Source organism: Fundulus heteroclitus, unplaced genomic scaffold, assembly GCF_011125445.2.
Source record: "Fundulus heteroclitus isolate FHET01 unplaced genomic scaffold, MU-UCD_Fhet_4.1 scaffold_140, whole genome shotgun sequence".
Classification (NCBI taxonomy): domain Eukaryota; kingdom Metazoa; phylum Chordata; class Actinopteri; order Cyprinodontiformes; family Fundulidae; genus Fundulus; species Fundulus heteroclitus.
Window position 1 is genome coordinate 453,925 of NW_023396552.1, and position 27,749 is coordinate 481,673.

At 39.8% G+C, this 27,749-nt stretch overlaps 2 protein-coding genes and 1 long non-coding RNA gene across 4 annotated transcripts in view; 2 read left to right on the top strand and 1 right to left on the bottom strand.

Annotated features, from left to right (window-relative positions):
• Nucleotides 1-19,379, bottom strand: part of si:ch211-269k10.4 (uncharacterized protein LOC100150242 homolog) — a 36,444-nt gene extending 17,065 nt beyond the window's left edge. The window contains exons 1-2 of one of the 2 annotated variants that reach the window (XM_036129115.1): nt 19,313-19,379; nt 9,442-9,507 (exon numbers count right to left, since the gene is read on the bottom strand). The gene's annotated coding sequence lies outside the window, so the exon portion shown is untranslated. Of the gene's footprint in view, nt 1-1,736; nt 1,763-9,441; nt 9,508-19,312 lie in introns of those variants that run through there. The other variant, XM_036129117.1, reaches the window with a different exon arrangement.
• On the top strand, nt 9,767-17,387 carry LOC118558658. Its single transcript, XM_036129118.1, has 8 exons — nt 9,767-9,881; nt 9,963-10,128; nt 10,242-10,337; nt 10,433-10,489; nt 16,665-16,742; nt 16,803-16,835; nt 16,896-17,012; nt 17,101-17,387. The coding sequence occupies exons 1-8, from the start codon at nt 9,850-9,852 to the stop codon at nt 17,128-17,130; spliced, it is 609 nt and encodes a 202-aa protein (XP_035985011.1). The 5' UTR covers nt 9,767-9,849; the 3' UTR covers nt 17,131-17,387.
• A 309-nt stretch (nt 19,380-19,688) lies between the features above and the next one.
• On the top strand, nt 19,689-25,895 carry LOC118558659. The gene is made up of 3 exons (XR_004928417.1): nt 19,689-19,752; nt 19,834-20,025; nt 25,871-25,895. It is a non-coding gene; the product is annotated as an uncharacterized LOC118558659 (long non-coding RNA).
• Nucleotides 25,896-27,749: the final 1,854 nt, after the last annotated feature.

Genomic DNA, 27,749 nt, shown 5'->3' on the forward strand with positions numbered 1-27,749 from the left:
GTTTCAAGCAAGGGTCTCACTCTACAGAAATTGTTTCTATTTCCTTAAAGACAATCACTCATCAGGTCATTACCCGCTTTAACTTCCTCATCCTGACACTTGTCTCTGGGAGACTATTCAGTTTGGTCAAAAGTTGATCTTTCTGTGGTCCTTCTATGTTTTCCTTGTTAAATGAATGCACTAGTCAGAAATAAACAAAATGCACCAATAGGTCCAAATTTCAAAAGTTTAAACATTTGTTTGAAGCTGTTTGCACACAAACGTGTATGTGGTTGTGAGAGGTGGTGTGAAAACCTCTCAGATTGTGCCAAAAGCCAAAGAAAAAAGATGGGTCTTAAGAAGGAACTTAAAAATAGCAAATGAAGAGGTTTGCCTTATGCTCAAAGGAAGATCATTCCATAGCTTAGGAGCTGCCACAGAAAAAGCACGATCCCCTCTGAGCTTTCACTTTGTCTTTGGGACCCTCAGAAGTAACTGATCAACTGACCTGAGGGAACGGGAGGGGGTGTAAGAATATAACAGCTCAGACAGATAGGGAGGGGCGAGGCCATTAGTAGCTTTAAAAACAAATAAAATAATTTTAAAATCAATCCAAAAATGTACTGGCAACCAATGTAAGGAAGCTAAAATAGGGGAAATGTGGTAAAATTTTCGTGTACCTGTTAAAAGACGTGCAGCAGCATTTTGTACCCTCTGAAGCTGGGAAATATATAAATCATTGACTCCTGTATAAAGTGCGTTACAGTAACCCAGCCGTGTGGTCACAAATGCATGGATCACTGTTTCAAAGTGCTGTCTGGAAAGAATAGGTTTTGCTTTGGCTAGCTGCCTTAAGTGGAAAAAGTTGGCTTTTATAACGGCTCTGATGTGTGCTTCCATCTTAAGACCAGCATCCATCTTAACCCCTAAATTAGTAATAACCGGCTTAACATACTGGGCCAAAGAGCCAAGACTGGACAGGGAATAAACAGTGGATCTGCTAAAAATCACTACCTCTGTCTTGTCTTCATTAAGTTTCAAAAATGTAGGGCCACCCAGGCCTTCACATCTTCCAGACTTAGTATTTGTGCACTTTCTTTTGTGTTTGGTCCAGTTAGTTCCTGGGATTATCGGCCTGATCATGACTCTGCTGGTCTTTGAATGCATGATGGCGCTCTTCTTGATCTACTGGTTGAGTAACGCTGTATGCAGGGAACATTTCAGCACCTTGGTATGCATGTTAATTTTTTAATATCAACTTCTGCTATTCATAAAAGAGAACATGTGAAGTTATTAATTTGCCTTGTTTTTTTTCTGCAGCCTATCATCATGCTGAAGCGGGAGGACTGAATGATGAACAAAGAGCAGAGACAGAAATGATCAACTCCTGACCACGTAATAGTTTTACAGCCTTAAAGTTCTACAGTATTTCAGCAATTTTTGCTGTTTTTGCTAAAAGGGCAATCAATGTTGAATTTGGGTGTGAACGCAAATTATGACAGATGTTTAAAATGTGCATACTTTGCAACAAAACATATGATACAAACAGCAAAAGTAGAACAGCCTGACGTTGCTGCAATATTAAATTAGAAAATGACATTCGTATTATAGATTTCTAACTTAACGAGCAGATACATTTAGAAATAATCGTCTGAAATTTGAATAAAGCTCATAAACTCATCCTGCTTGTAGTGTAACATTGTTCAAGAAATATACTTGCTTTTTAATTTGAAAAACATATTTGAAAACAATCTTACCGCGTATCGCTCGAGGAGAATCTATTTCGTTCTGAGTTTCAAGAAAGGGTCTCACTCTACAGAAATGGTTTCTACTTCCCTAAAGACAATCACTCATGAGGTCATTACCCGCTTTAACTTCCTCACCCTGACACTCGTCTCTGGGAAACTATTCAATTTGGTCAAAAGTTGATCTTTCTGTGGTCCTTCTATGTTTTCCTTGTTAAATGAATGCACTAGTTAGAAATAAACAAAATGCGTAAATAGGTCCAAATTTCAAAAGTTTAAACATTTGTTCGAAGCTGTTTGCACACAAACGCGTATGTGGTTGTGAGAGGTGGTTTGGGCGTAGTTGGAAGGCGGAGAGTCAACGAGAGAAGAGACATTCGAGATCATTTCCTCAGCGGACTAATGAGACAAAGCTGCAGGTTTGATGTCTGAATCGAACAAAGGAAGGACAGAAAGGTAAATCTGGATTTAATGAAAACATTAAGAACTGATCACCATCAGAAACACGAGCTGCTCTGACACTTTAGAGTGTTGCAGGAAAATGAGGAAGACGTTTGCTTGTGATGAATCGATGATCATCACCATCCCAATCGGGAGCCTGAAGACCATTCAGGAGGGTCAGCTGATGCCGGAGAACTTCCACTGTGTGTTCAGGGATAACTACAAGGTGTTTGCTGTCAGAGGAAAGCCCAAACCACTCGGGGTGAGTTCAACAGCCCAACGCTGTAGGTTAAACTTTAGGCATGTGCTTTTCTGCTGTCATCCTACAGAGTTTCATGTATTTTCTTTCATCTATCTTTCCTTTTTTTAAATTAGGCAGCTCAAGCAATTGGTGGTGTGTTTATGGTCTCACTTGGAGTGATTTCCCAAGAGCAATTTATCATCATCTTCTGCATTGTTTCATGTGTTCTGGTAAAAATATTTAAAATGGCCACAACTTTATCCATTTTTGTTTATCTGATATGATTATAATTTCACCTAATTAATATGATGTATTGTTTTGTTAGTTTTTGATCTCTGGCATGCTGTCCTTTGCTGCAGGAACATGTCCAAACATGCATGTGGTAAGTAAGACAATTTAAGAAAGTTAAACATTAAAAGTTTTTCTTCTAAAAAAATAAATAATAATAACTGTATTGCACCCCTTCAGTTTGCGTGAGAAACGTCTATTTATTTCAACTCCATGGATACAGCATCTCTAAATGGATCTATTAAGCCAAAATTTACGGCTCGTGTTGCATCTTATGTTGGTGATCTCTTCATGTTAACTCAGCTTTTTTTCACTTTCTAGACCAAACTGTCCTTCTCCCTGAACATCATCGGCTTCTTCTGGTCATTGGTGATTTTTTCTATCATCATGATCATCAAACCTTATCATCTTTATTATTATTATTATTATTATGGCCCTATGCATCACCAGGTAAAATACAAAATCAGCATTTTTCATCCAGTCAAGTGTTGCTCAGCAGGATTCTTAGGATTTGTGCACTTTCTTTTATGTTCGGTGCAGTTAAGGCCTGGGATTATAGGCCTGATCTTGACTCTGCTGGTCTTTGAATGCATGATGGCGCTCTTCTTGATCTACTGGTTGAGTAAAGCTGTATGCAGAGAACATTTCAACACCTTGGTATGCATGTTATTTTCTTCATATCAACTTTTGTTAAACATACAAGAAACCATGTGAAGTCATTAATCTGTCTTGTTTTTTTCTGCAGCCCATCATCATGCTGAAGCAGGAGGACTGAATGAAGAACACAGAGCAGAGCAAGAAATGATCAACTCCTGACCACATTTTCATTTTACACCATTACAATTCAACATTATTTTAGCAATTTTTGCTGCTTTGCTAAAAAGGCAAACAATGTGGAAGTCTGTTTAAAAGCACACAAATAGAACTTTCATATTTAAAATACATCACTGCTGTAATTTAAATAGCTTACTTGTTCTGTACAGTTCCTTTTATTTTAACACATACAGGCTTGTTTGTGTTATCACATTAGAAGTTATGTTCAGCTGCACTGGCTGATGTGTGCAAAGTGGCTTTGAAACACTTTTTTTTTTTTTTTTTTACATTTCTAGAAAAAAACTCTCTGTTCTTCCTCTGACAAAGTGCAAATATTAGAATGAAGTTTCTATTTGGATATGAACCTTTTGCAAGTTGAACTATGGTAAATAAAGAAGATGTTTATATAACCGTAAATGAATGTGTGTTTTCATTATATACAAAATACAGAGTTTTTTCTCTGCACTCATGGTGAAAAAAATGGCTATACTATATTATAGAGAACAACATTTCTAGCTCTAGGTTTACTGTTAAGTACTATCTAGTTAATATGATAGAATACACGTACAACTTCCTGTTTTATCTGATATAATAACATCAGTGCACATGGGAAAGTGCTCTGTGAACATTTATAAAAAAGATCTGCTGCATAATGTCTACAGATGAAAGTTTTTGGGGGAGATATGAAAAACCACATTCATCACTCTCAAATTTTTTAGACAAAAACTCAAATTGTGTAAACTGTATACTGGTCACAAACTTAAGTAGTGGACGTCTGAAATCTTTCGCTGAGTGAAATAATGTCAAAAGAAATTAGGTGCAAAACTTTGATTCTGTACCTTTATTCTCTCCATCCATATTTTGGGAACTTGATATCCAAATGACATGCAAAGTTTATATACGTCTGAAAACAACACATTGAGTCACTGAGTAAAAGTCAGGTTCTTTTGAAAAAATTGTACTTCATCCAAATTTTGAAATCAGATAAGCAGCGGGTGATGGAGTAGATAAACGACGTGGGCTACATTGATAACTGGAGAACTTTCTGGGGAAAACCTGGTCTGATCCGGAGAGACGGCATCCATCCTACTTTGGAGGGTGCAGCTCTTCTTTCTAGGAATCTGGCCGGATTTATTAGTTCTCCTAAACGCTGACAACCCAGGGTCCAGACCAGGAAGCAGAGCCGTAGTTTAACACACCTCTCTGCAGCTTCTGTACTGTTACCCACCCATTATCCTATTGAGACGGTGTCTTTCCCACGGCCAAAACTTAACAGATCAAAAACTGATCTAAAAGGAACAAATCATAAAAACCTAATAAAAATCAATATGGTTCACCTTGAACCTAAAAATAAAATAATAAAATGTGGTCTATTAAATATAAGGTCTCTCCCTCCAAAGACTTTGTTAGTTAATGAATTGATTTCTGATAAACAGATTGATTTGTTTTGTCTCACAGAAACCTGGCTACAAGAGGACTACGTTAGTATAAATGAGTCAACCCCCTCCAGTTATTCAAATTTCCACATTCCCAGATCTGTGGGAAGAGGAGGAGGAGTGGCAACTATCTTTCCGTCTGATTTATTAATTAGTCCCAGGCCAACTAATAATTACAGTTCTTTTGAACATTTAACCCTCAGTTTCCCTCATCCAAACTGCAAAGCAATAAAACCTCTTCTGTTTGTTGTTTTGTATCGTCCACCAGGCCCTTACACTCAGTTTTTGGATGAGTTGTCAGACTTCTTATCTGGTTTGGTGTTAAATACTGATAAGGTTATTATAGTGGGTGATTTTAACATCCATGTTGACACTGAATGTGATAACCTTAGTGTAGCCTTTAAAACTATCCTAGATTCAATTGGTTTTGCTCAAAATGTGCATGAACCGACGCACTCTCGGCTCCATACTTTAGACCTTGTTCTGACATATGGCATTGATTGTGAAGAATTAACAGTAGTTCCTCACAACCCTGTCCTATCTGATCATTTTTTAATAACATTTGAGTTTAATCTAACTGAGTTCTCCACCCCCAAAAGAGGGTTCCATTATAGTAGATTTTTATCGGATAATGCTGTATCAAAACTTAAAGAGTCAGTCCCCTTTTTAATATCCTCAGTATTGCAGAAATGCCCTGTAGATGGCAGCATTGCTGTTTCATTCCATTCACAAATCGATACCTTTGGTAACAATCTGACTTCCTCATTGCGTTCTGCATTAGACAATGTAGCTCCCTTGAAAAAGAAGGTGATTATTCACAGGAAGCTGGCTCCTTGGTTTAATTCAGAGCTGCGTTCCTTGAAGCACAATGTTAGGAAATTGGAGAGAAAATGGCGCTCTACACACCAAGAGGAATCCTACTTAATCTGGAGGGACAGACTATTGTTGTATAACAAGACCCTCCGCAGAGTTAGAGCAGCATATTTTTCATCATTAATTGAAGAGAATAAAAATAATCCTAGATTTCTCTTTCGTACAGTTGCCAAACTTACCCAGAGCCACAGCTCTGTTGATCCATCCATTCCCTTAGCTCTTAGTAGTAATGATTTTATGGGATTCTTCATAAATAAAATTGATGCCATTAAAAATAAAATAATTGGCATCCTCCCAAACATGATTACCTCGTCCTCAGTAAGTGAGGCAGCATTGGAGGAATCTTTAGAATCTGTGCAGTGTCTGAACTGTTTAGAAGCAGTAGAGCTTTCTGAGCTATCTAAAATTTTAGCTTCATCTAAACCTTCTACCTGCATGTTAGACCCAATCCCAACCAAGTTGTTTAAGGACATATTCCCTTTGATCAGTGGCACTATTTTAGACATGATTAATCTATCCTTAGTAAATGGATATGTACCACAGGTTTTGAAAGTAGCTGTTATTAAACCTTTACTTAAGAAACCTTCTCTTGATCAAGATGAGTTAGTAAATTACAGACCTATATCTAATTTTCTTTTCTTATCTAAAATTCTTGAGAAAGTAGTTGCTAATCAACTTTGTGAACATTTACAAAGTAATGACCTACTTGAGGAGTTTCAGTCAGGCTTCAGAGCTCATCATAGCACTGAAACAGCTCTGGCGAAGGTCACTAATGATATTCTCATGGCCTCAGATAAAGGACTTGTGTCTATACTTGTCCTGTTAGATCTCAGTGCTGCGTTTGATACAGTTGATCACAATATTCTCCTACAAAGACTTGAACATACTGTAGGGATTAAGGGGAAAGCATTAGGCTGGTTTAAATCTTATCTGTCAGACAGATTCCAATTTGTTCATGTTAATAATAAATCTTCCTCAAACTCTAGGGTCACCTGTGGAGTACCACAGGGTTTAGTCCTTGGACCAATTCTCTTTACTATATATATGCTTCCGATAGGCAAAATTATCAGACAGCATGGGATTAATTTCCACTGTTATGCTGATGATACTCAGCTATATTTATCCATAAATCCTGATGAATCCAATCAATTACTTCGACTGCAGTCATGTCTTGATGACATCAAAAGCTGGATGACTTTAAATTTCCTGCATCTAAATTCTGACAAGACCGAAGTTTTAATCTTTGGGCCAAAGTCCTCAAAAAATAAACTTCTTAACCAATCACTTAATCTGGGTGGCATTAACCTGGCCTCTGGTAATAAAGTAAAAAATCTTGGTGTTATTTTTGACCAAGACATGTCATTTAAATCCCATATTAAACAGGTTTCCAGATTTTCCTTTTTTCACCTCCGGAATATCGCCAAAATTAGAAACATTCTGTCCAGGAGTGATGCTGAAAAACTGGTCCATGCATTTGTTACTTCAAGGCTGGACTATTGTAATTCTTTACTATCAGGAAGTCCACAAAATGCAGTTCAAAGCCTTCAGCTGATCCAAAATGCTGCAGCAAGAGTTCTGATGAAAATCAACAAGAGGGATCATATTTCTCCAATTTTAGCTTCCCTTCATTGGCTTCCTGTTAAATCAAGAATAGAATTTAAAATTCTTCTTCTAACGTATAAAGCCCTTAATAATCAAATCCATCATATATCAGAGCTCTGATTACCCCGTATGTTCCTAGCAGAGCACTTCGCTCTCAGACAGCAGGTCTGCTGGTGGTTCCTAGAGTCTCTAAAAGTAGAATGGGAGGCAGATCCTTTAGCTATCAGGCTCCTCTCCTGTGGAACCAACTCCCAGTTTTGGTCCGTGAGGCAGACACCCTGTCTACTTTTAAGACTAGGCTTAAAACTTTTATTTTTGACAAAAATTATAACTAGTGGCTCATGTTACTCTCAGCTACCTTTATAGTTTTACTGCTATAGGCTTAGGCTACTGGAGTATATCAGGATCTAATTTTCTCACTCTATTGAGTTCTACTGTTCTTCAATTATGCATTATGTGTTGTCATTTCTGCTTTAACTTTCTGTTCTCTCTCTTTTCTCTTCATAGTAGGTACACCTGGTCTGGCGTTCTGTTAACTGTGACATCATCCAGAGAAGACGGCTCACCCGCTACTACCATCTAATGTAGAACAGATTACTAGATCAATGTGTGCTTCTGTGCTTTTTTGTTTCTCTTGTTGTGTCTCTGTTCTGTCTTCTGTAACCCCAGTCGGTCGAGGCAGATGACCGTTCATACTGAGCCCGGTTCTGCCGGAGGTTTTTCCTTCCCGTTAATGGGTGGTTTTTCTTCCCACTGTCGCTTCATGCTTGCTCAGTATGAGGGATTGCAGCAAAGCCATGTACAATGCAGATGACTCTTCCTGTGGCTCTACGGTTCCCCAGGAGTGAGTGCTGCTTGTCGGGACTTTGATGCAATCAACTGGTTTCCTTATATAGGACATTTTTGACCAATCTGTATAATCTGACCCAATCTGTATAATATGATTGAACTTGACTTTGTAAAGTGCCTTGAGATGACATGTTTCATGATTTGGCGCTATATAAATAAAATTGAATTGAATTGAATTGAATTGAATTGAATTGAATATTGAGGTTTGTCGATGGAGAGGAAATGTAAATCTTTGTCATCAGCATAGCAGTAAAAATGGATGCTATGATGACAGATGATGTTACCAAGAAAAAGCATGTAGATGTATAAGCATAAGGGGACCAAGATCTGAACCCTGGGGACGACCCTGGGATAGAGGGACCATGGAGGAGGAGCATAAGTTAATGTGAATGAACTGTTGATTTGTGAGGTCTGTTAGGTCTCATGTAATCTTCTAATTAAGTAACTGAATTTGGGCTCATCAATAGCTCCAAGCCATAATCCTCTAAATTAACAGAAATAAACTCTTGACATATATCACTCTTTGTCTGATAAATCAGTGTAATATGTGAACTTCACTTTTTAAGTTCAATTATTGAAACACAATTCACTTTTCAGTGATTTTGTGATTCATTGAGATCTACCTGTATTATATAGTCCAATACGTTGTATGATAATGGAAAAACAAAAAAAGGATTCTTTGTCATATTCTACAAAATACAAAATGGCAGTTCATGCAAATCACATTTGATATCAAAATGTAGCATCAGTGCATACTTATAGTAACCTTTTATTTCCTACTTTACAGGGTTGATACTAAATGATGGCTTTTATGTTGTGTGTCCTAATAAAAGCTTGTCTTTATATTCAGAATAATGTACATATATCAAATACCATTGGGTTTGTATGAACAAATGGATGTCTAAAATGTGCATACTGATTTAGCTAATTGTTGTAGCTTTACAACAAAACATATGATACAAACAACAAAAGTAGAACAGCCTGACGTTGCTGCAATACTAAATTAGAAAATGACATTCGTATTATAGATTTCTAACTTAACGAGCAGATACATTTAGAAATAATTATCTGAAATTTGATTAAAGCTCATAAACCTATCCTGCTTGTAGTGTAACATTGTTCAAGAAATGTTTTTGCTTTTTGATTAAAAAAACATAATTTAAAACAATCTTACCGCACGTCGCTCAAAGAGAATCTATATCGCTCTGTGTCTCAAGCAAGAGTCTTGGTTTCTTCTTACCTAAAGACAATCAGTCATGAGATCAGTAGCCGCTTCATTTGGTTCTTCCTCACCCTGACACTCGTCTTTGTGAAAACTTTTCAATTTGGTCAAAAGTTGATCTTTCTGTGGTCCTTCTATGTTTTCCTTGTTAAATTAATGCACTATTTGGAAACAAACAAACTCTGCATAAATAGGTCACAGTTTGAAAAGTTAAACTATTTGTTGAAATCGCTGTTTGCACACAAACGTGTGTGGTTGTGAGAGGTGGTGTGGGCGTAGTTGGAAGGCGGAGAGTCAACGAGAGAAGAGACATTCGAGATCATTTCCTCATCGGACTAATGAGACAAAGCTGCAGGTTTCATGTCTGAATCGAACAAAGGAAGGACAGAAAGGTAAATATGGATTTAATGAAAACATTAAGAACTGATCGCCATCAGAAACACAAGCTGCTCTGACACTTTAGAATGTTGCAGGAAAATGAGGAAGACGTTTGCTTGTGATGAATCGATGATCATCACCATTCCAATCGGGAGCCTGAAGACCATTCAGGAGGGTCAGCTGATGCCGGAGAACTTCCACTGTGTGTTCAGGGATAACTACAAGGTGTTTGCTGTCAGAGGAAAGCCGAAACCACTCGGGGTGAGTTCAACAGCCCAACGCTGTAGGTTAAACTTTAGGCATGTGCTTTTCTGCTGTCATCCTATGGAGTTTCCTGTATTTTCTTTCATCTATCTTTCCTTTTTTTAAATTAGGCAGCTCAAGCAATTGGTGGTGTGTTTATGGTCTCACTTGGAGTGATTTACCAAGAGCCACTTATCACCATCTTCTGCATTGTTTCATGTGTTCTGGTAAAAATATTTAAAATGGCCACAACTTTATCCATTTTTGTTTATCTGATATGATTATAATTTCACCTAATTAATATTATGTATTGTTTTGTTAGTTTTTGATCTCTGGCATGCTGTCCTTTGCTGCAGGAACATGTCCAAACATGCATGTGGTAAGTAAGACTATTTAAGAAAGTTAAACATTAAAAGTTTTTCTTCTAAAAAAATAAATAATAATAACTGTATTGCACCTCTTCAGTTTGCGTGAGAAACGTCTATTTATTTCAACTCCATGGATACTGTCAGGATTCTCTGTGCTGCTCTACTCTAACTCCATTCCTCAGGTGTGTCTGGTTGGCTGAGGAGGCGTGGCCCACACCTGCAGCTTGTTGCAGGCGGCTTCCTCTGGCTTCTTAAGCAGAGCGCTGACAGATGGAAGACGCCAGAGCCTTAACCAGTCGTGGTACGACGTGGCCTCTGTCCCTACTCTCGGAAACCAGCTTGTGAGTTTTTGCTCTCCGTTTTTTGACTAATTTTTGGATCTCTGTTTGCCTCAGATTTTGGTGCTTGGATGCACTCACCCGTCTTGACGTCTCGTTCCGAAGAAACAGACCAGCAGAACCGCCTGCTCAGATTTTGCTCTGGCGCTCCCCTCATACTTCCTGGATGTTACCCAGCGAGGCCTGAGATCCCCTCTCCCGGTTTCTGCTGGTTCTGTGTTCACTCTGGTCAATCCACCTGTCAACCGTTGCCGACGAGGCTCGCTCAGGATCCCTCGCCAGTTACATCAGCCGTCCTCAGCCACCAACCGCCTATCTCCAGCTGAGTAGAATCCTAGAGTACTTCCGATGCTACTTCTCCCCGGTTAGGTCCGCCCAGCTCAATGGTAAGCAGCGCACTTCTAGCAATTCCCCTGGTTCGACTTTCAGAGTTTCTTACTTCCTTTTTCTTACAGACTCTCCAGCCGTGACGTTCTGACCCAGCCGACTCACCCGTAGTTCCGTCCGTAGATCTGCCTGTTTTCTAAAATAAACATCTTAAAACTGTGCATTGCCTCCCGATCGTATCTGCATGTGGGCTCGTCACCTGAAAACCATGACAGAAGAAGGCTCTGGCCACCAAAGTCCAGCGGATACGTTCGGGCGGCAGTTAGCCGCACAGCAAGAGCAGATGCAGTCGCTAGGTTTAGCCGTCAATTCAACACAGGAACAGCTTCATAGATTAGCCGCTCAGTTTAGCCAGCTCATGGACACAGTCACTTCCGCGATGACGTCGCCTGTCACTCAAAACCTTAGCACCCCGCCTCCCGTCGCTCCGAGCACTGATAATCAGCTTTGGGCTCCGCCACTTGAGGGCGCGTCACCTAGTCCGGATAAATTCTCTGGTGACCATGGGAGTTGCGGAGGTTTCCTTTTTCAGTGTAAACTGGTGTTTAACCGATCCCCCCAGACATTCGCCTCAGATGAGGTTAAGATATCTTATGTATTACGACTACTAACAGGCAAGGCACTTAGATGGGCTGAGGCTCGATTCCCTGATTGTCAGTCATTCGGGGTTACTTTTCAGGACTTCGTTACCGAATTTAAAACTATTTTTTCACCCGAGTTAGATTCAGCTCACCAGTCTCGTCATCTCCTCTCGTTAAAGCAGCACGGTCGACGCGTATCTGACTTCTCTGTGGAGTTTCGTACGGTTGCCGCTGCGGCGGATTGGCAACCAAGACCGTTAAAGGCAGTATTTTTTCAGGCTCTTGATGAATCCCTGAAGGATGAATTAGCCCGGGTTGAGGAACCCGGGGATTTTGAGGATTTTGTGGCGTTAGCTATCCGTTTGGATTCCCGGCTACGTAGTCGGAGCCGAGTTAGACCGAACCAAGTCTTGCGATCATCCACCTCTTCCACGCTCACCCATAGGGAACCTCGGTCCGCTCCACCACCTCCCGAACCCATGCAGTTGGGCCAGGTTGGTTTAACTAATAAGGAGCGTCAACAGCGCTTCTCGGGCAACTTATGCCTATACTGTGGAGGGGAAGGTCATTTCTTAAGAGATTGTCCGGTTCGGCCAAAAGACCCAGTCCGCCGTTCGTAACGGGGAGAACGGTGGACGATAGTAGTTCTAGCCCCCGAGTAGTCACTAAGGCGCCATCTCTTTCTCGCTTATATTTGCCAGTTACGTTAATGTTTGATCAGGATACTTTCGATGTCTCGGCTCTAGTTGATTCCGGTTCGGATTTCAACTTAATTGACCAAACCATAGTGGATCAGCTTCGTGTGCCGGTCGAACCTTTACCCGAGCCTCTCCGGGTGTCGTCTTTAGATGGGCAGAGTTTAACTTTAATCACCCATCGCACTCGACCATTAGTAGTGATAGTTTCTGGTAACCACCGGGAACAACTTTCGTTTTTCGTTTTCCCGGTAAAGCGTTCACCCGTTGTTTTGGGTTTAGCCTGGTTAAGTGTCCACAGCCCGCAGTTTAACTGGGCCGAGTCCCGACTAGAATCTTGGTCTCCAGCTTGTCATTCTCGTTGCTTACAGTCCGCTCGCCCTGTATCTGTTACCCCTTCCTCTGAGACAGAATCTGGGGACGTTATTGACCTCTCGCTAGTTCCGGAAGAATATCACGATCTTCGGAGGGTATTCAGTAAGACTCAGGCTTGTTCACTTCCCCCACATCGCCCTTACGATTGCGCTATTGACCTATTGCCTGGGGCTCCACTACCGGTGAGTCGGCTCTACAACATCTCCAGGTCAGAACGTCAAGCGCTCGAGAAGTATATAGGGGAATCTCTAGCTACTGGGTTAATCCGTCCTTCATCCTCCCCATTGGGCGCCGGCTTCTTTTTTGTCGGTAAGAAGGATGGAACCCTTCGACCCTGTATCGATTATCGAGGGCTTAACCAAATAACCGTTAAGAATAAGTACCCGCTCCCTCTATTATCCTCAGCCCTCGAGCCAGTCCAGAATGCCAAGATCTTTACTAAACTTGATCTGCGCAACGCTTATCATTTGGTTCGGGTGAGACAGGGAGATGAGTGGAAAACGGCCTTTAAGACCCCGCTAGGTCACTTTGAGTACTTAGTCATGCCTTTTGGTTTGTGCAATGCTCCGGCAGTTTTTCAAGCACTGGTGAACGATGTCCTTCGGGATTTTTTGAATGTTTTTGTTTTCGTCTATCTAGACGATATCCTGATTTACTCTCGTGACCTAGAACAACATAAACAACACGTCCGTCTTGTTCTCCAGCGATTATTAGAAAATCGCTTATTTGTTAAGGCCGAGAAATGTGATTTTCACCAGTCTTCTGTTTCCTTTCTTGGTCTTGTTTTAGAGGGCGGACAGGTGAAGTCTGATCCAGAAAAGATAAGGGCAGTAGTGGAATGGCCTGTTCCTGAGACGCGCAAACAGCTCCAACGCTTTCTTGGTTTCGCTAACTTCTATCGGCGCTTTATCAGGAACTATAGTCAGGTAGCTTCTCCTTTACATGCTCTCACTTCCCCCAAGGTTCCTTATGTCTGGAGTCCAGAGGCCGAGGAGGCTTTTAGTAGACTTAAGTCTCGTTTTTCCCAGGCTCCCATACTAGTTCACCCCGATCCAGCCAAACAGTTTATTCTAGAGATCGATGCCTCTAATACCGGGGTGGGAGCAGTTTTGTCCCAACAGTCTGAGGTTGACTGTAAGTTACACCCTTGTGCGTTCTTCTCCCGTCGTTTATCCCCGGCAGAGCAGAACTATGATGTAGGTGATCGTGAGCTACTAGCTATTAAACTAGCGTTGGAGGAGTGGCGGCACTGGTTAGAGGGATCCGAGCAGCCCATCATAATATGGACAGATCACAAGAACCTCTCCTATCTGCAGTCAGCCCGTCGACTCAACTCAAGACAGGCCCGTTGGTCTTTGTTTTTTTCCCGATTTAACCTCACCATCACCTACAGACCCGGCTCCAGAAATGTCAAGCCTGATGCACTGTCCCGTCTGTTTACCTCTTTTGAACAAGAGAGGGAGCCGGAACCGATTCTTCCTCCCACCTGTACTGTTGGAGCGCTGCATTGGGATCTGGAGGACAGAATCAGACAGGCCCAACTTTTAGACCCGGACCCAGGTACAGGGCCACCTGGACTTAAGTACGTTCCCCAGTCTGTTCGTCCTGAGGTTCTACGCTGGAGTCATGACACGAAGTTTTCCGCCCATCCGGGCATTTATAGAACCCAGTCCCAGGTCTCCCGGCGTTTCTGGTGGCCTTCATGGACTAAGGATGTTAGAGAATATGTTCTAGCCTGTCCCGTTTGCGCCCAGAATAAGTCTTCTACGCAGCCACCTTCCGGTTTGTTAAATCCTCTTCCCATCCCCAGACGTCCATGGTCCCACATTGCGATTGATTTCGTTACCGGTCTCCCCTTGTCCCAAGGTATGTCAACTATCTTGACGGTAGTTGATCGGTTTTCTAAGTCCTGTCATCTTATTCCCATCCGCAAATTACCCAACGCCCTCCAGACAGCCCAGCTTCTTATCAAACATGTGTTCAGACTTCACGGCATCCCAGTTGACATCCTCTCTGACCGGGGTCCTCAGTTTATCTCCCAGGTCTGGCGGCACTTTTGCTCTGCTCTGGGTGCCCGTTATACACTCACCTCTGGATATCATCCTCAGACAAATGGCCAAACGGAACGCATGAACCAGCAACTAGAAACTACTCTCCGCTGCCTTACGTCATCTTCACCCTCTGACTGGAACAAGTTTTTGCCCTGGGTGGAGTATGCCCTTAACTCACACATCACCTCAGCTACTGGACGTTCACCTTTTGAAGTTGCTTTAGGATATCAGCCTCCACTTCTACCCACAGATGAACTCAGGATTCCCTTCACCTCCGTAAACGACTACATTTCTCGCTGCCAGGACATCTGGAGAACAACTATCACTGCCCTCACTCGCACCGCAGAGCGGAGCAAGAGGTTTGCCGACCAGCACCGCCAACCAGCTCCTCAGTATCGCCCCGGTCAGAAGGTTTGGTTATCCTCCAGAGACGTTTTGTCCAACCCATCCGCTAAGAAGCTTGCTCCCCGGTTCACTGGTCCCTATGAGATAGAGACAGTGATTAACCCGAGCACCGTCCGTTTACGTTTGCCTCCTCACTCCCGAGTACACCCTACTTTTCATGTGTCCCAGATCAAGCCCGTTTTGGACAGCAACTTGTGCCCTCCTTCCGGACCCCCTCCACCCTCCCAGGACAGTCAGAACCCTCGGGTTCTCAGGGTTGTGGATGCCCGTCGGCGAGGTAGGGGTCACCAATACCTCGTCGACTGGGAGGGTTGTAGCTCTGAGGAGCGCTCGTGGGTTTCTGCAGCTACTATCTTGAATAAGGACTTGATTGTAGATTTTTGGGCTACTCAGCCCAGCACCTCTTCGTCTGGGCCGCCAGGAGGCGGCCGTTGAGGGGGGGGTAGTGTCAGGATTCTCTGTGCTGCTCTACTCTAACTCTATTCCTCAGGTGTGTCTGGTTGGCTGAGGAGGCGTGGCCCACACCTGCAGCTTGTTGCAGGCGGCTTCCTCTGGCTTCTTAAGCAGAGCGCTGACAGATGGAAGACGCCAGAGCCTTAACCAGTCGTGGTACGACGTGGCCTCTGTCCCTACTCTCGGAAGCCAGCTTGTGAGTTTTTGCTCTTCGTTTTTTGACTAATTTTTGGATCTCTGTTTGCCTCAGATTTTGGTGCTTGGATGCACTCACCCGTCTTGACGTCTCGTTCCGAAGAAACAGACCAGCAGAACCGCCTGCTCAGATTTTGCTCTGGCGCTCCCCTCATACTTCCTGGATGTTACCCAGCGAGGCCTGAGATCCCCTCTCCCGGTTTCTGCTGGTTCTGTGTTCACTCTGGTCAATCCATCTGTCAACCGTTGCCGACGAGGCTCGCTCAGGATCCCTCGCCAGTTACATCAGCCGTCCTCAGCCACCAACCGCCTATCTCCAGCTGAGTAGAATCCTAGAGTACTTCCGATGCTACTTCTCCCCGGTTAGGTCCGCCCAGCTCAATGGTAAGCAGCGCACTTCTAGCAATTCCCCTGGTTCGACTTTCAGAGTTTCTTACTTCCTTTTTCTTACAGACTCTCCAGCCGTGACGTTCTGACCCAGCCGACTCACCCGTAGTTCCGTCCGTAGATCTGCCTGTTTTCTAAAATAAACATCTTAAAACTGTGCATTGCCTCCCGATCGTATCTGCATGTGGGCTCGTCACCTGAAAACCATGACAGATACAGCATCTCTAAATGGATCTATTAAGCCAAAATTTTACGGCTCGTGTTGCATCTTATGTTGGAGATCTCTTCATGTTAACTTAACTTTTTTTTCACTTTCTAGACCAAACTGTTCTTCTCCCTGAACATCATCGGCTTCTTCTGGTCATTGGTGACTTTTTCTATCTTCATGAACATCATTATAGCACGTTATCATCCTTATTATTATTATTATTATTATTATTATGGCCCTATGCATCACCAGGTAAAATCCAAAATCAGCATTTTCCATCCAGTGAAGTGTTGCTCAGCAGGATTCTTAGTATTTGTGCACTTTCTTTTATGTTCGGTGCAGTTAAGGCCTGGGATTATAGGCCTGATCATGACTCTGCTGGTCTTTGAATGCATGATGGCGGTCTTCTTGATCTACTGGTTGAGTAAAGCTGTATGCAGAGAACATTTCAACACCTTGGTATGCATGTTATTTCCTTCATATCAACTTTTGCTAAACATACAAGAGAGCATGTGAAGTCATTAATCTGTCTTGTTTTTTTCTGCAGCCCATCATCATGCTGAAGCGGGAGGACTGAATGAAGAACACAGAGCAGAGCAAGAAATGATCAGCTCCTGACCACGTTTTCATTTTACACCATTACAATTCAACATTATTTTAGCAATTTTTGCTGCTTTGCTAAAAAGGCAAACAATGTGGAAGTCTGTTTAAAAGCACACAAATAGAACTTTCATATTTAAAATACATCACTGCTGTAATTTAAATAGCTTACTTGTTCTGTACAGTTCCTTTTATTTTAACACATACAGGCTTGTTTGTGTTATCACATTAGAAGTTATGTTCAGCTGCACTGGCTGATGTGTGCAAAGTGGCTTTGAAACACTTTTTTTTTTTTTTTTTTTTTTTACATTTCTAGAAAAAAACTCTCTGTTCTTCCTCTGAGGTTGCTTCACCATTTTGTGTTTTTAAAACATCTGGTCATGTTTTTTCCAATTCATGTCTGAACGTGGATTAATGTTTGTGTTTTATTTTCTTACTGAACATAAAAAGTAACTAACATATTTCATGTAAACGCAACATGTTACCAACTATGCAATTTGTTTTCTTTTATAGATCTTTAAAATAAGTTATTGGCATTTGTTAAGTTGAAAAACATATGTTATATATGTTTATATAACCGTAAATTTATGTATGTTTTCAACATATACAAAATACAGAGTTTTTTCTATGCACTCATGGTGAAAAAAATGGCTATACTATATTATAGAGAACAACATTTCTAACTCTAGGTTTACTGTTAAGTACTATCTAGTTAATATGATAGAATACACGTACAACTTCCTGTTTTATCTGATATAATAACATCAGTGCACATGGGAAGTGCTCTGTGAACATTTATAAAAAAGATCTGCTGCATAATGTCTACAGATAAAAGTTTTGGGGGGAGATATGAAAAACCACATTCATCACTCTCAAATTTTTTTAGACAAAAACTCAAATTGTGTAAACTGTATACTGGTCACAAACTTAAGTAGTGGACGTCTGAAATCTTTCGCTGAGTGAAATAATGTCAAAGGAAATTAGGTGCAAAACTTTGATTCTGTACCTTTATCCTCTCCATCCATATTTTGGGAACTTGATATCCAAATGACATGCAAAGTTTATATACGTCTGAAAACAACACATTGGGTCACTGAGCAAAACTCAGGTTCTTTTGAAAAAATTGTACTTCATCCAAATTTTGAAATCAGATAAGCAGCGGGTGATGGTGGAGTAGATATTGAGGTTTGTTGATGGAGAGGAAATGTAAATCTTTATGTCATCAGCATAGCAGTAAAAATGGATGCTATGATGACAGATGATGTTACCAAGAAAAAGCATGTAGAGGTATAAGCATAAGGGGACCAAGAACTGAACCCTGGGGAACACCCTGGGATAGAGGGACCATGGAGGAGGGGCATAAGTTAATGTGAATGAACTGTTGATTTGTGAGGTCTGTTAGGTCTCATCATGTAATCTTCTAATTAAGTAACTGAATTTGGGCTCATCAATAGCTCCAAGCCATAATCCTCTAAATTAACAGAAATAAACTCTTGACATATATCACTCTTTGTCTGATAAATCAGTGTAATATGTGAACTTCACTTTTTAAGTTCAATTATTGAAACACAATTCACTTTTCAGTGATTTTGTGATTCATTGAGATCTACCTGTATTATATAGTCCAATACGATGTATGATAATGGAAAAACAAAAAAATGATTATTTGTCATATTCTACAAAATACAAAATGGCAGTTCATGCAAATCACATTTGATATCAAAATGTAGCATCAGTGCATACCAATAGTAACCTTTTATTTCCTACTTTACAGGGTTGATACTAGATGATGGCTTTTATGTTGTGTGTCCTAATAAAAGCTTGTCTTTATATTCAGAATAATGTACATATATCAAATACCATTGGGTTTGTATGAACACACGGATGTCTAAAATGTGCATGCTGATTTAGCTAATTGTTAGCTGTACAATAAAACATATGATACAAACAACAAAAGTAGAACAGCCTGATGTTGCTGCAATATTAAATTAGAAAATGACATTCGTATTATAGATTTCTAACTTAACGAGCAGATACATTTAGAAATAATTATCTGAAATTTGATTAAAGCTCATAAACCTATCCTGCTTGTAGTGTAACATTGTTCAAGAAATGTTTTTGCTTTTTGATTAAAAAAACATAATTTAAAACATTCTTACCGCACGTCGCTCAAGGAGAATCTATATCGCTCTGTGTCTCAAGCAAGAGTCTTGGTTTCTTCTTACCTAAAGACAATCAGTCATGAGATCAGTAGCCGCTTCATTTGGTTCTTCCTCACCCTGACACTCGTCTTTGTGAAAACTTTTCAATTTGGTCAAAAGTTGATCTTTCTGTGGTCCTTCTATGTTTTCCTTGTTAAATTAATGCACTATTTGGAAACAAACAAACTCTGCATAAATAGGTCACAGTTTGAAAAGTTAAACTATTTGTTGAAATCGCTGTTTGCACACAAACGTGTGTGGTTGTGAGAGATGGTGTGGGCGTAGTTGGAAGGCGGAGAGTCAACGAGAGAAGAGACATTCGAGATCATTTCCTCATCGGACTAATGAGACAAAGCTGCAGGTTTCATGTCTGAATCGAACAAAAGAAGAACAGAAAGGTAAATATGGATTTAATGAAAACATTAAGAACTGATCCCCATCAGAAACACGAGCTGCTCTGACACTTTAGAGTGTTGCAGGAAAATGAGGAAGACGTTTGCTTGTGATGAATCGATGATCATCACCATCCCAATCGGGAGCCTGAAGACCATTCAGGAGGGTCAGCTGATGCCGGAGAACTTCCACTGTGTGTTCAGGGACAACTACAAGGTGTTTGCTGTCAGAGGAAAGCCGAAACCACTCGGGGTGAGTTCAACAGCCCAACGCTGTAGGTTAAACTTTAGGTGCTTTTCTGCTGTCATCCTACAGAGTTTCCTGTATTCTCTTTAATTTTGCTTTCCTTTTTTTTTTAAATTAGGCAGCTCAAGCAATTGGTGGTGTGTTTGCTGTCTCACTTGGAGGGATTTCCCAAGCGACACCCATCAACATCTTCTGCATTGTTTCATGTGTTCTGGTAAAAATATTTAAAATGGCCACGACTTTATCCATTTTTGTTTATCTGATATGTCAATGTCAATGTCAATGTCAAATTTATTTATATAGCACTTTCAAACAGGCATAGAACTGCACCAAAGTGCTGTACAAGAGTGACAACGACACAAATGAATAAAAACAAAGTATCAAACACTAGTTTAATTAAATGCCAAAAAATAAAAATAAGTTTTAAGAAGCAATTTAAAATGATCCAGGCTGTGGGCAGATCTAATTTGGAAAGGTAGATTGTTCCATAGAGAAGGAGCAACAGCAGAAAAAGCCCGATCTCCTTTCCTCTTAAGTCTGGTCCGAGGAACTGTTAGTAAAAGCTGATTATTAGAACGTAGGGTTCTGGACACGGGCTGAGATTTTAAAAGTTCCAGAAGATAAGAGGGAGCTAATCCATTAAAGCTTTATAAGTTAATAAGAGAATCTTAAAATCTATTCGATAAAAAACAGGCAGCCAATGTAAAGAGGCCAGTATGGGCCTTATGGCCCATATGGTTATAATTTCACCCAATTAATATTACGTTTTTTTTTGTTTTTTTTTTTAGTTTTTGATCTCTGGCATGCTGTCCTTTGCTGCAGGAAAATGTCCAAACATACATGTGGTAAGTAAGACAATTTAAGACAGATAAACATTAATAGCTAAAGAAGTTCCTATAAAAATAACAAAAATAAAATAAAAAAATAAGCTAACTGTATTGCACCCCTTCAGTTTGAGTGAGAAACGTCTATTTATTTCTATGGATACAACATCTCTAAATGGATCTATTAAGCCAAAATTTTACGGTTCATGTTTTCATCTTGTGTTGGAGATCTCTTCATGCTAACTAGTTTTTTTTTTGTTCTGCATTTCAGACCAAACTGTCTTTCTCCCTGAACATCATCAGCTTCTTCTGGTCATTGGCATCTTTTTCTGTCTTTGTCATTGTAATTGTTTATCATGGTCTTCGTCCTCGCCCTATCTATTACCAGGTAAAATCCAAAATCAGCATTTTTCATCCAGTGAAGTGTTGCTCAGCAGGATTCTTAGTATTTGTGCACTTTCTTTTATGTTTGGTGCAGTTTGTTCCTGGGATTGCCGGCCTGATCATGACTCTGCTGGTCTTTGAATGCATGATGGCGCTCTTCTTGATCTACTGGTTGAGTAAAGCTGTATGCAGAGAACATTTCAGCACCTTGGTATGAATGTTTTCAACTTCTGCTATTCATACAAGAGAACATGTGAAGTTATTAATCTGCCTTGATTTTTTTTCTGCAGCCCATCATCATGCTGAAGCAGGGGGACTGAATGACGAACACGGAGCAGAGCAAGAAATGATCAACTCCTGACCATGTTTTTGTTTTTACAGCCTTTTACAGTGTATTCATATTTACAATACATCACTGCTGTAGTATAATTAGCCTCCTTGTATAGTTCCTTTTTTGTGATGTCTGCATGATCGTTCTTTATAAAGCAATGTTGTAAAAAGAAAGACCGATTCTCTTACCAATAAAATTCTGTGAGAAACATTTGTGTCTATATATCTAAGTCTGTCAGAAAACTAACAAGCTCAGTAGGTTAAATCCTCTTGAGGCGCCTTGATAATGGAGCCGGCCCACCAACATCTGTATATACAATGAACATATGAAATTGCAGTGCGCATGCCCAACACACTCTCAGTAGACAGCAATGAGGCACAAATTCTCTGGCCCCAAGCTCACATTGTCCAATCAGAATACTTGAATTGCACACGTTACATTTATGTTCTGCCGGATAGTGTCTGACCATCTAGGCAAGGCAAATTTATTTGTATAGCACATTTCAGTACAAGGACAATGCAAAGTGCTTTGGGTGTGGTGGAAATGTAAATTTGTATGTCATCATACATAGCAGAGGAAATGGAAGCAATGTCGATGCATGGTTTTACCAAGACAAAGCATGTAGAGGATGAAGAGGAGAGGAACAAGCAACGAACCCTGAGGAACACCCTGAGATAAAGGGGCTATGGAGGAGGAGCAGAAGTTGTGAGGTAGGACTGTCAGATCTTAATCTTCTGATTAAGTAACTGAATTTGGGCTTATCATTAGCTCTAAGCCATCTTCCTCTAAGTAAACAGAAATAAACTACTGACATATATCACTTTTTATCTGATAAATCTGAGATTCCATTTATAAGTTCAGTTATTGAAACAAAATTCATTAAGCTCGACCTGTATTATAGAGTCCAATACAATGCCTGATGGTCTTTGAATGCATGATGGCGCTCTTCTTGATCTACTGGTTAAGTAAAGCTGTATGGAGGGAACATTTCAACACCTTGGTATGCATGTTTTCAACTTCTGCTATTCATACAAGAGAACATGTGAAGTTATTAATCTGTCTTGTTTTTTTCTGCAGCCCATCATCATGCTGAAGCAGGAGGACTGAATGAAGAACACAGAGCAGAGCAAGAAATGATCAACTCCTGACCACGTTTTTGTTTTACAGCCTTAAAATTCAACAGGTTTTCAGCATTTTTTGCTTAAAAGGAGAACAATGGGGAAGTCTGTTTAAAAGCACACAAATAGTGTGTTCATATTTACAATACATCACTGCTGTAATATAAATAGCTTACATTTTTGTATAGTTCCTTTTCTGTGGAGTCACTGCATTTGGGGCCAGTGGGATCTGGCCCCACCAGATGTCGCTGTGGAACTCTATGTTCACAATAATCAGCGGGACATGATCGTTCTTTATAGATCAGAATGTAACATTAGTGCATACCAATTATTTTCTACAATATAGGGTTGATACTAGATGATGGCTTTTATGTTGTGTGTCCTAATAAAAGTTCATTTTGTATTCAGAATTATGTACATATGTAAAATACTGTTGGGTACAAAAATTATGACAGATGTTTAAAATGTGCATACTGATTTAGCTAATTGTTGTAGCTTTACAACAAAACATGTGATACAAACAGCAAAAGAAGAACAGCCTGACGTTGCTGCAATATTAAATTAGAAAATTACATTTGTATTATAGATTTCTAACTTAACGAGCAGATACATTTAGAAATAATTATCTGAAATTTGATTAAAGCTCATAAACTCATCCTGCTTGTAGTGTGAAATTGTTCAGGAAATATATTTGCTTTTTAATTTGTAAAACATATTTTAAAACAATCTTACCGCGTGTCGCTCGAGGAGAATCTATTTCGTTCTGTGTTTCAAGCAAGGGTCTCACTCTACAGAAATTGTTTCTATTTCCTTAAAGACAATCACTCATCAGGTCATTACCCGCTTTAACTTCCTCATCCTGACACTTGTCTCTGGGAGACTATTCAGTTTGGTCAAAAGTTGATCTTTCTGTGGTCCTTCTATGTTTTCCTTGTTAAATGAATGCACTAGTCAGAAATAAACAAAATGCACCAATAGGTCCAAATTTCAAAAGTTTAAACATTTGTTTGAAGCTGTTTGCACACAAACGTGTATGTGGTTGTGAGAGGTGGTGTGAAAACCTCTCAGATTGTGCCAAAAGCCAAAGAAAAAAGATGGGTCTTAAGAAGGAACTTAAAAATAGCAAATGAAGAGGTTTGCCTTATGCTCAAAGGAAGATCATTCCATAGCTTAGGAGCCGCCACAGAAAAAGCACGATCCCCTCTGAGCTTTCACTTTGTCTTTGGGACCCTCAGAAGTAACTGATCAACTGACCTGAGGGAACGGGAGGGGGTGTAAGAATATAACAGCTCAGACAGATAGGGAGGGGCGAGGCCATTAGTAGCTTTAAAAACAAATAAAATAATTTTAAAATCAATCCAAAAATGTACTGGCAACCAATGTAAGGAAGCTAAAATAGGGGAAATGTGGTAAAATTTTCGTGTACCTGTTAAAAGACGTGCAGCAGCATTTTGTACCCTCTGAAGCTGGGAAATATATAAATCATTGACTCCTGTATAAAGTGCGTTACAGTAACCCAGCCGTGTGGTCACAAATGCATGGATCACTGTTTCAAAGTGCTGTCTGGAAAGAATAGGTTTTGCTTTGGCTAGCTGCCTTAAGTGGAAAAAGTTGGCTTTTATAACGGCTCTGATGTGTGCTTCCATCTTAAGACCAGCATCCATCTTAACCCCTAAATTAGTAATAACCGGCTTAACATACTGGGCCAAAGAGCCAAGACTGGACAGGGAATAAACAGTGGATCTGCTAAAAATCACTACCTCTGTCTTGTCTTCATTAAGTTTCAAAAATGTAGGGCCACCCAGGCCTTCACATCTTCCAGACTTAGTATTTGTGCACTTTCTTTTGTGTTTGGTCCAGTTAGTTCCTGGGATTATCGGCCTGATCATGACTCTGCTGGTCTTTGAATGCATGATGGCGCTCTTCTTGATCTACTGGTTGAGTAACGCTGTATGCAGGGAACATTTCAGCACCTTGGTATGCATGTTAATTTTTTAATATCAACTTCTGCTATTCATAAAAGAGAACATGTGAAGTTATTAATTTGCCTTGTTTTTTTTCTGCAGCCTATCATCATGCTGAAGCGGGAGGACTGAATGATGAACAAAGAGCAGAGACAGAAATGATCAACTCCTGACCACGTAATAGTTTTACAGCCTTAAAGTTCTACAGTATTTCAGCAATTTTTGCTGTTTTTGCTAAAAGGGCAATCAATGTTGAATTTGGGTGTGAACGCAAATTATGACAGATGTTTAAAATGTGCATACTTTGCAACAAAACATATGATACAAACAGCAAAAGTAGAACAGCCTGACGTTGCTGCAATATTAAATTAGAAAATGACATTCGTATTATAGATTTCTAACTTAACGAGCAGATACATTTAGAAATAATCGTCTGAAATTTGAATAAAGCTCATAAACTCATCCTGCTTGTAGTGTAACATTGTTCAAGAAATATACTTGCTTTTTAATTTGAAAAACATATTTGAAAACAATCTTACCGCGTATCGCTCGAGGAGAATCTATTTCGTTCTGAGTTTCAAGAAAGGGTCTCACTCTACAGAAATGGTTTCTACTTCCCTAAAGACAATCACTCATGAGGTCATTACCCGCTTTAACTTCCTCACCCTGACACTCGTCTCTGGGAAACTATTCAATTTGGTCAAAAGTTGATCTTTCTGTGGTCCTTCTATGTTTTCCTTGTTAAATGAATGCACTAGTTAGAAATAAACAAAATGCGTAAATAGGTCCAAATTTCAAAAGTTTAAACATTTGTTCGAAGCTGTTTGCACACAAACGCGTATGTGGTTGTGAGAGGTGGTTTGGGCGTAGTTGGAAGGCGGAGAGTCAACGAGAGAAGAGACATTCGAGATCATTTCCTCAGCGGACTAATGAGACAAAGCTGCAGGTTTGATGTCTGAATCGAACAAAGGAAGGACAGAAAGGTAAATCTGGATTTAATGAAAACATTAAGAACTGATCACCATCAGAAACACGAGCTGCTCTGACACTTTAGAGTGTTGCAGGAAAATGAGGAAGACGTTTGCTTGTGATGAATCGATGATCATCACCATCCCAATCGGGAGCCTGAAGACCATTCAGGAGGGTCAGCTGATGCCGGAGAACTTCCACTGTGTGTTCAGGGATAACTACAAGGTGTTTGCTGTCAGAGGAAAGCCGAAACCACTCGGGGTGAGTTCAACAGCCCAACGCTGTAGGTTAAACTTTAGGCATGTGCTTTTCTGCTGTCATCCTACAGAGTTTCATGTATTTTCTTTCATCTATCTTTCCTTTTTTTAAATTAGGCAGCTCAAGCAATTGGTGGTGTGTTTATGGTCTCACTTGGAGTGATTTCCCAAGAGCAATTTATCATCATCTTCTGCATTGTTTCATGTGTTCTGGTAAAAATATTTAAAATGGCCACAACTTTATCCATTTTTGTTTATCTGATATGATTATAATTTCACCTAATTAATATGATGTATTGTTTTGTTAGTTTTTGATCTCTGGCATGCTGTCCTTTGCTGCAGGAACATGTCCAAACATGCATGTGGTAAGTAAGACAATTTAAGAAAGTTAAACATTAAAAGTTTTTCTTCTAAAAAAATAAATAATAATAACTGTATTGCACCCCTTCAGTTTGCGTGAGAAACGTCTATTTATTTCAACTCCATGGATACAGCATCTCTAAATGGATCTATTAAGCCAAAATTTACGGCTCGTGTTGCATCTTATGTTGGTGATCTCTTCATGTTAACTCAGCTTTTTTTCACTTTCTAGACCAAACTGTCCTTCTCCCTGAACATCATCGGCTTCTTCTGGTCATTGGTGATTTTTTCTATCATCATGATCATCAAACCTTATCATCTTTATTATTATTATTATTATTATGGCCCTATGCATCACCAGGTAAAATACAAAATCAGCATTTTTCATCCAGTCAAGTGTTGCTCAGCAGGATTCTTAGGATTTGTGCACTTTCTTTTATGTTCGGTGCAGTTAAGGCCTGGGATTATAGGCCTGATCTTGACTCTGCTGGTCTTTGAATGCATGATGGCGCTCTTCTTGATCTACTGGTTGAGTAAAGCTGTATGCAGAGAACATTTCAACACCTTGGTATGCATGTTATTTTCTTCATATCAACTTTTGTTAAACATACAAGAAACCATGTGAAGTCATTAATCTGTCTTGTTTTTTTCTGCAGCCCATCATCATGCTGAAGCAGGAGGACTGAATGAAGAACACAGAGCAGAGCAAGAAATGATCAACTCCTGACCACATTTTCATTTTACACCATTACAATTCAACATTATTTTAGCAATTTTTGCTGCTTTGCTAAAAAGGCAAACAATGTGGAAGTCTGTTTAAAAGCACACAAATGGAACTTTCATATTTAAAATACATCACTGCTGTAATTTAAATAGCTTACTTGTTCTGTACAGTTCCTTTTATTTTAACACATACAGGCTTGTTTGTGTTATCACATTAGAAGTTATGTTCAGCTGCACTGGCTGATGTCTGAAAAGTGGCTTTGAAACACTTTTTTTTTTTTTTTTTACATTTCTAGAAAAAAACTCTCTGTTCTTCCTCTGACAAAGTGCACATATTAGAAGGAAGTTTCTATTTGGATATGAACCTTTTGCAAGTTGAACTATGGTAAATAAAGAAGTGATTTAACTTTGTAACTATTAAAAACATCTTGAACCTTAAAAGATTGCTTCACCATTTTGTGTTTTTAAAACATCTGGTCATGTTTTTTCCAATTCATGTCTGAATGTGGATTAATGTTTGTGTTTTATTTTCTTACTGAACATTAAAAGTAACATAAACATATTTCATGTAAATGCATCATGTTACCAACTATGCAATTTGTTTTCTTTTATAGATCTTTAAAATAAGTTACTGGCATTTGTTAAGTTGAAAAACATATGTTATATATGTTTATATAACCGTAAATGAATGTGTGTTTTCATTATATACAAAATACAGAGTTTTTTCTATGCACTCATGGTGAAAAAAATGGCATACTATATTATACAGAACAACATTTCTAACTCTAGGTTTACTGTTAAGTACTATCTAGTTAATATGATAGAA

Coding starts and splice junctions, on each gene's coding strand:
- LOC118558658 (XM_036129118.1), top strand. CDS start 9,850: ATGTCTGAATCGAACAAAGGAAGGACAGAAAG. Junction 10,338..10,432: donor GCATTGTTTCATGTGTTCTG/GTAAAAATATTT, acceptor TTGTTTTGTTAG/TTTTTGATCTCTGGCATGCT. Junction 16,743..16,802: donor CTATCTTCATGAACATCATT/ATAGCACGTTAT, acceptor CCTATGCATCAC/CAGGTAAAATCCAAAATCAG.